Source organism: Ylistrum balloti, unplaced genomic scaffold, assembly GCF_031769215.1.
Source record: "Ylistrum balloti isolate Yb309-2 unplaced genomic scaffold, AGI_CSIRO_Ybal_v1 Utg370760, whole genome shotgun sequence".
Lineage (NCBI taxonomy): Eukaryota > Metazoa > Mollusca > Bivalvia > Pectinida > Pectinidae > Ylistrum > Ylistrum balloti.
Window position 1 is genome coordinate 526,884 of NW_026782446.1, and position 9,299 is coordinate 536,182.

The window sequence follows — 9,299 nt, forward strand, 5'->3', positions numbered from 1 at the left end:
AAATCAAAGTTAAAGAATGCAAAAATATTTCAAATTCACATTACAGGTTATCGTGCTGCTATGGGTAGTTTGACGTAATTCTGTGACTTTTATTAGACAACATTTTATTGAATTCAAATTTCAAAACTCATGTGTCGTCGTTTGAAAGAACGAGAGTTATGTCCGTCAACAACATGTAACTATTGCGAAATGATTCTAAATTCTAAATTACCAAATTTGGTCTTGAATATTTAACTTTAAAGAGAAAGTAAATTTCATCTAATGAATGACAAAAAAAAAAAGAAGAAAAATAAGAAAGGCCCCCATAATACCAGGGATGTAAATAATACTTCATTATTAAACCTAGGTAATCTTACGCTGAATCGTGACGATCGTTACCTACTGCTCACAGAGACATTTCTGCCCTGGTCACGTTATATAAAGGTATTTCTCAGTATGACGCTGTGTGGTTCCAACTGATTTTTTTGTTGATATCTTTATGAAATGAATATTGTACCTTCCCGAAAATTTGACAGTGATATTTTCCAACCCATTAAACCACTAAAAAGTCATCGAGATTAAAATCTCTTTATTTAGACAGGTCTGACATATTGAGAGTTAATTTACAGGAAACTAAAATGGATTTAAAGATTGACGGTGGCATGTTTAAATATTTATCTTCCATATTTATTTTCTTTATATTTTTTCCCGAGCTCTGAGATTTTTCTTTATCAGAGCGTAAGGCCCTACCAATCGCTCCAGGGTGGACGAAGATGATATCTTGGCTTACACGCAGCTAATTAGGGGGGAGGGGCTTATCTTTGACATGAGAGCTTTTGATTGGCGATAAGGTTACTTGATTGACAGCTCTCGTGTCGGGGTATGAATTGACGTTTTGTTCCTGACAGTTCATACACAGAGAAGTGGAAATACTGGAAGGGCAGCAGTTCGTTTTCATAGTCAGTCAATTTAAACATTTCATGTGGAACTTTTTTGCGTGCAAGTCATACTAAGAAAAACAGGGGACATTTGTTCACTAGAGGTTAGTTATTTCGGTAGCTGGATTATTTCTACATAAGTGTTACACGAAGCCGAAGGGAAAACGACAAAAAGGACTCGAGTTCTCTAAGTAAAGAGCTCTTTAATCCTCGCCAATACTATTACACATGTAAGGCGATTTAAGGTATTCTCTCTGCGGGCATAAACGCGTACGTTTGTTTCTCTTGTGTGACGTTTTACTCAACATTTACTGTGTAGTGTTTGCGAAACAAGAGAAGTTTGTTTTCGTCTCTGCACAAATCTTTTTAAACACGTTTGGAGAAAGAAATGTAACCAGGATTTTTTTGTTTGTTTTAGGTAGCCCTGAACGGACTAGTGTGACTGCACGACAAGTGTTATACGAACTTATGGCTTCAAACCTGTGGTAGTCACATCGTAACATTTCACTACACAACTTCGCGTCATTCACAACAATGGCGGGTCATCTAGGACGCTTGGTGTTGGTACTTTACGTGACAACATTGTGTTATTTGATGGTGAGCGCTGAACAGAAGTTACAGTGCCAGGATGTCACCATACCGATGTGTCGTGGAATAGGTTACAACTTTACGTACATGCCGAACCAGTTCAATCACGAGACCCAGGAAGAAGCTGGACTGGAGGTTCATCAGTTTTATCCTTTGGTAGAGATAAAATGTTCGCCGGACCTCCGATTGTTTCTGTGTAGTATGTATGCACCTATCTGTATGGAAGGATACAACAATCATCTCCCCGCATGTCGCCCCGTGTGTGAACGAGCACGTGCTGGATGTGCACCCCTGATGGCCCAGTACGGATTTCAGTGGCCGGAGCGTATGAATTGTGATAACCTTCCGTTGTCTGGACTATGTGTGGATGCTAACGCAACTGATAGTTCAACAGCATCTCCGCGTCCACAACCTACACCTCCCCATGGCGACCGTCGTCCTCCCGATAAAAAATACATCCCGGATATACCACCACAGAAACCTAACAAACCTCGGATACCCACAACAGTAAAAAAGGACGTATATCCGGAGTGTTGTCAGTGTAAAATGGTGCGTCTGGAGCAGTCGAGTGGATTTTATAACGAGATAGTGACCGGAGGACTGGACAACTGTGCCCTTAACTGTACCAGTCCGTACTTTTCATCCGACGAGATGACATTCGCCTCGTTTTGGATAGGTTTGTGGTCCATCCTGTGTTGTATCTCTACTGCTATGACGGTGCTGACATTTTTTGTGGATATGCAAAGATTTAAGTATCCAGAGCGTCCTATCGTCTTCCTTAGCGCGTGCTACTTCATGGTCAGCTGCGGCTACATCATTCGCCTAATCGTTGGTCACGCGGCCGTCGCGTGCGATGGAAAGATGATTCGTTACGAGACTACTGGTCCAGCACTTTGTACGGTTGTATTTCTTCTTCTTTACTTCTTCGGGATGGCGTCTTCCATCTGGTGGGTGATTTTGTCATTTACATGGTTCTTGTCTGCTGGGTTGAAGTGGGGACAGGAAGCTATCGCCAGCTACTCCCAGTATTTTCACGTGGCTGCCTGGCTCATCCCTTCAGTAATGAGCATTGCCGTTCTGTTCAAGTCTTCCGTGGATGGTGACCCAATCGCCGGAGTATGTTACGTAGGCAACCAGAACATAGACAACCTCAGGGGATTTGTTCTTGCTCCACTTTTTATATTTCTCATCCTCGGCACTTCGTTCTTGATGGCCGGATTCGTGTCGTTATTCCGGATCCGGAGTGTGATTAAGGCTCAGGGACGTGGGAAGACAGACAAGCTGGAGCGGTTGATGATTCGTATAGGTGTGTTTTCTGTACTGTACACAGTTCCAGCTACCATTGTGATTGCGTGCTATTTCTATGAACAACATCTCAAAGAACGATGGGAGAAATCTTTGGTGTGTCCGTGTTATCAAGGTGCTATTAAACCAGAATATTCTGTATTTATGTTGAAATACTTCATGTGCTTAGTTGTGGGAATTACTTCCGGTTTCTGGATTTGGACCGGAAAGACAGTAGATTCCTGGAAACGTTTTTTCCATCGGACTGCTTGTTGTTGTGATAGAGACACTTCCGGGTATAGCTCTCGAATATCGAAATCTACGAACTCCAGTTACCCTGGTGTGAAAGCTCTCCCTCTTAGTCAGGTGTGACACAGTTCCCATAGAATGACTACTGATTAAAAGCCAAATATTATATAAGTTATATGTGTAAACACATGTATCGTCTCTCGAGATTATCCATATCTATTTGACCTAAAGAGGAAAAAAAAATCTCTCTAATTAGAGATTTCTCGATTAGCATTATCAAAACGCTAGCTAGTTGATACAGAAAAAATATTCAATGTTCGATTAAGTTTTTTCTTTGTTTTGAGCATATAGGTCGGATAATCTCGTGGAAATGTTGCTAGTTCCTGTTGTGTAACGTTTTAAGGCTGTTGAATTGAGCGTTCAGTTAGTAGATTGAACAGAACAAAAATATTTTTTTGAACATAAATGACATGAAAAAATATTTTTTATTGATATAAAACACATTGAAACAAATTCAATCTAGTTGAATTGCTTCTTAGTTGGAAATTCGGCGGAGAACAATGTTTAAAGAGAAGTGTTATCCGAATTTGCTGTTACAATATTAAGTTAACCAATCGTTTGCAGTCGTATAACATTGTTAGGTATTGATGGTACCTACGTGTGAAAAAGTGCCCATTTATAACTGAAGTTGGCAATGGGAATCTTTAGTGCAATATTACAATACAAAGTGTCCAGACAAGAGATTGATCAATATTGACTTACACAAATCTTGTGTTCCTACCTGTATGTTCCTCAATCGTTTTTTTTTATTTACAGTGAAAATTATTGATTTTTTTTTCTTTTTATAAATGTACCTCAAAAGAAGGGAGCCAATCAGTAGTGATACGAACCAGTACTACGGCGTTTTGTCGGCTAATTATTGGTGGAGTGTTCTCCGTACAACACCAAACTTGGTCAACAAACTGGCATCGCTTATATCTCAAGTGTTTAATGCATGTAAGCAATGACTTTTATAAAATTTGGCAACTAAGGAAAGAGTGTAAGTATACATTTAAAATTGTCACAACGCGATAGTGGATTATAAGTATTTTTTATTTTGTGTGTTAAAACATCGATCTCTTACAATTGCACGCAAAAAAAATTTCCAATTATGCAAAGAAAAATAAACATGATTATTTGGAACGGGAAAAAATACCCTTGTGAAAATGAACGTTTTTTTCTTTTTTTTTTATTCTTTTATCTGTTGCCCGTATTTTCTAACAGAACCACGTTTGATTTAAATGTTTGATTTAAATATATATATATATCACATTTGAGAATGATAATGTTACATTGCCATTTTGACATAAGTAATGTCATAAATTATTAATATTTTTTGTGAGAAGCAAGAAAGTGCATAGGGTTAATTTTGCACGTGGTAAAGTCTAGCTTATGTTGATAAAATGATATTATTTACTGTATAGTAATGTTGAAATGTACTAATTGTTATCTCCGAATATAGGGTAAAATACGGATGTTTTTTGACAGGAAAGAGAATGAATTAATTCTTTCCGTAAAATGAGAAAAACAGATTTCTCCCGTCCTCTCTCCGACAAAAAATAGTGTATTGTTTACCATACTGCCTCCGGCCGGAAGTGTGTGTCTGCGGATGCAGGGATCATTAATTATTTTGGAATTCTGTCATGAAATTGACAAATATTAGCCTGTAGGTGTTGTTCTTTTGTCAATTACGTGACAGGAAACATGATGAGAAGAGCTGGCTGACACTCGCTACCATTCAGTATTATCCTACGCCCAAATCGGGGCTGTTGTCCTTTAACCCCTTAGATACAATTAACCAATGGTCGCCTCCTTATGTCTCTTGCGTCCCGGGAAAACAAATTACATCCAGTATTTCTGCTATATTTTGACAAAGATGAGTTGTTGCCTTCTGTATCATACGAATTAATTAATGATCCCTATCTTGCGCATGTGTACGAGATAATTTTTGTTGTTGTATATGCCATATTTATTTATAAGACACAAACTATGTACATACATTCATTGACACCCAAAGATCGCCATTTTGATAGGAACTATAATTTTTGCCGTGTTATCATTACGTTGTTGTACTTAAGTTGTAACTTTTGGTTATGTGTATTCAAATCAAGCGATGGCTATTCCCTATTCCACCACCGTATTCATCCATCAAAATTAGATCTTACACACTATTCAAATTATTGTATTTTATAAACAGCTATTTTTTGTATTTTTTTCCCTATAAAAATGACTATTAAACATAATGATACTTTGTATGCAAATATATCATATTATTACAAAAATATGTATGATGATATTTTTGCAAACATATAAATGTATAATTATGATAAGGAAGGAAAATTGTGACTTATTGTGGGTAAAAATTATCTAAATTTTTGCCGTAAATTAGTAAATAATTTTATGTTAGTGGTAAATCAGTGTAATGAATTAATTAAGAATGAATATCCTATTTATCCAGACTCGACAATAACGGATACATTGAACTACAGTAGCAGTCTTTATCAAAACAAGGAACATCATAGATCTATCCACGTCATCAAAATGTCGCCTCTTAACATTGGTCACAGATACTGACAGGTTTTCTGTATTCATTTAAAATATATCGCCTTTGTTGTCAAGTTTGAGGATAGGGACAGTTCAACACAAGGCTTTTTATGTGTTTTACCGATAATGGACCCCATTCCGAATTGAAATTATCTGATAGGCCAAATTTTTAAAACTTGAAAATTTCTACTTAAAAATTCCTTGTCCTTATTCACTGATTTTCTTCTCAAAATGAGGTTAAAAATGCAATATCCGAAACAAATGAATAAAAAATGTCATGAAACTAAAAAAAATCAGACCTTTTTGTATTTGTATCGAGGTAATACAAATTATCCATATATAAGATTTTCTTAATTCTACAATATGATTGTGATAAAGATTCAAAGACATATTTCTTAAACATGATCGTACAGAGTTGGAATGGTGCCCGACGGATTAAATCGTTTCCGCTGATCAAACTGGAACAAAGGATGAAAAAAATGTACATATATGACATCTTTGATTTTTAAAGTATCTTGAGAATATTTTTGATAAATTACCTTATCATAGTCGGATTATATTGATTTAGTTTCTCTGTGACTAAAGATCTTTTTTAGTTTAAGCCATTATTTCATGTTAAAACATCTCTCTATGTATACGATAGGGTTATTGTCAATAAAAAGGTTATCCATTTTCAGAAAAAAACTTTTCATTCTGAAATATTTATAAAGGAATGTTGAAATTTGAAAACGAAAATTTCTTGTGCCATAATAAAGAATAAAATTTGATTTATGTTTTAAACAATTCAATGAGTAGGACATGTTGATACCTTTAAGATTGATAGAATATAGAAATGAAAATGTAATTTTATATTGATATTCCTGTCTGTTGATAAATACAATATTTAGAGTTCTATCGATAGTAAATACGAGACTAGTGTTTATACCTTATTATTATAGAAATACAAGTTGAAAGATTACAGTTCTATTTAGGGTTTGGAATGTATTATCAGTCATAAACTCGAATTTCGAAATCCATCGAAAGTTTTTTCACCAAGTGCCCATTGTATGTCTATCAATGAAGAATACAAAACCATTGTGTCCCTGAAAAGCCTGTAATATAAGTACTTTATTGGTGACTGTCGAAGGCTTGTCACGAGGCACTCGTTTTCAGACGTTTTAAAACAGGTTACTAAACAATAAAATTGTCTGATTTTTAAAAATAAAATCCAGTCGACCAGAACGTGTATATATTGACAGTTTCAATATTAAAAATGGAAAATAATTCGAAAATTAAAAGGCGTAAAGTTATAGAATATGTTACCATAGAAACGACCGTTATTTGTGTTTTTTTGAGGAGAAGTTTTATGTTGTTCGGTAGTATTTCAGTTTCTCTAGCCGAGATGGTCAGAAGTGTCTTCTGTATGTCTGGACCCTTGCTATGTGATTCATTGCCATGTCGCTGGGAGTCAGTTCACAGTCCTTGTTTTGAATCAATTTGTGTTGTTTAACCGATGATAAGATGCGTTTTCCTTATTTAGAATGCGTTCATCAATGTTGGGTTTGTACATTGATATATTTATGTTATTTACACAAAAAACAAAAAAACGAAAATACACAAGTTGAAGACAATCAGTTTTGTTTTGTGTTTTCTATTAAAAAATTCCTGCAATAATTCCACAGACCGACATAATTATCATAACCATCGACAAAAATTTGATCAGGACAATGAAATAACATTATTTCATTTACTGAACAACAATTTATATGGATGGGCTTATTACCAGGCATGGGCTTATTACCAGACATTGACTTGCACGGACTTATTTCCGGGTAAATACGGTAGTCTGTATTAGGTATGTTTACATGTGGTGACTGAACCTTTTGCTTCTAAGTAAGAACATGACAGTTACAATTTTACATTATTATGAAAATCGCAATTTTCGGTATTGATGAATTTTATCGCGCTATAGAGAGTTATAACATTCACATCCACGTGGTTTTTTTTATCTGATTGTAAGAGTACAAATCTGCAGGTGAAATAAACATTTCTTTGAATTGATCGACACTTGCACCAGACATTCCCAACAAAACTTTATAACAAAATAATACCGATTATTGTCGTAACGTACTTAATGACCTCGCCACAAATCTTTACAATCCGTACTAATGCAGTGCATTGATACATAAACTCTGTTGTCGGCATGTAACGGGTTAGCTGTGGTTAGTGAAACAAACAATGACGTGCCAATCACATGTCATATTATTTTAAATTTCGGAAGCAGACACCCGATAAAGCTTGAAGTTTAGTTCTATTTTGGTGACACCACGAAACATACAGAACTGAATGAATATAACTAATGTAACGTCTGTATTCTCATTAACGTGGTACATTTTTATGGTGTAACAATACAAAATATCTTCTAGATTTCATATTTCGTTTTAAAGAACGGCCTTTTATACCTACACGTTTTTCAAGGGTTATCATAAACAGACAAATATTCTATCTATACTTATGTTCCATTTATAGTAACATCTGAAGTTGATGAAATTAGTTTATACTCACTATCTGAGTGACCTAGCCTAAAAATACAGACTTGGTACATAAATGTATATAAAGACTATTAGCCTTAAATCAATATTCCACCTGTAAGAATCGGAACGAAGAAGTGAATAGACAATTTCACATAGGATATCATTCTAGTCCACACAGGTAGACTTATACTGCAATATTAGCTTGCTAATTACTGTCAAATATTATTGGAATTTTCTTTCTTTAAACAGACAACTTCCCCTGGTCAGAGACTTAAACAGAACCAGCACAACGGGTTCACTGCTAGAATTCTGGCAGTTCTAATTGATCACGTGAATTTTCACCGATTCTAAAACATACAAATACACAGATTGAATGTTTAATAATACACAATAAACACATACTATCGTAAAATTAAATTTAAAAGTCTGTTTGAAATGTTTTCTTCGTTCAAATATTGAAATGGTGAGATGTGAATAATGGGAAGTGTAATGCGCAATATAAACACCGGGACCCGAGACGTGTGCTATTTTCCGGCCTGCGGGTTCACAGAGACACGTATAAATACCCAGCTAGTATACTAAGTCCTCAAGCTATCCAAATAGACCCGATTCCTGAATGACCAGTGAAAATGTCCATAACTTAGAGGAACATTCACACGCGTGTGTTGGCCTGGTTCATTTACCTGTGTATACATATATATATACCTGACACAACAAGTCATTAAATATCTTTCTAAACTATATGATATAATTTTGAAATCAAGAAACGTGGTCAGTGCTGAATATTGATTTGATAATGTAACAGAATATGTGAGTAGGTGTAAACGATATGTAACTAAAACAAATTTATTGAACTTAAGTGAAAAATAATTTCACATTCATCAGTAAGATATATTATGCTACGATTCCATTTTATATTCTAAAACAGTAATCAGCGGTATCTACAGATTAATATATATGTATCGTTGTCATTTTATTAAAATCAAATTATAAACATTGAATTACCTTCACAGTGTAGGCTGAGCATGAGATGCTCACATTTAAAAACAATGCTAAATATTGATGGGTCATTGTTTGGGACAAGTACAACGTCATTACACGTCATATTTAAGGTAATTCAAGAGAACCAGTTTTATGATTAAATCTTTATTCGCGTTAAAGGACG

At 35.2% G+C, this 9,299-nt stretch overlaps 1 protein-coding gene across 3 annotated transcripts in view; it reads left to right on the top strand.

Moving 5' to 3' along the window:
* Positions 1 to 5,192, top strand: part of LOC132558148 (frizzled-5-like) — a 111,738-nt gene extending 106,546 nt beyond the window's left edge. For all 3 annotated transcript variants that reach the window (XM_060222678.1, XM_060222677.1, XM_060222680.1), the window contains exon 5: positions 1,336 to 5,192. In XM_060222678.1, the coding sequence (XP_060078661.1) occupies positions 1,452 to 3,161 (1,710 nt within the window). In that variant the 5' untranslated portion in view covers positions 1,336 to 1,451 and the 3' untranslated portion in view covers positions 3,162 to 5,192. The remainder of the gene's footprint in view (positions 1 to 1,335) is intronic.
* The last annotated feature ends 4,107 nt before the right edge of the window (positions 5,193 to 9,299 follow it).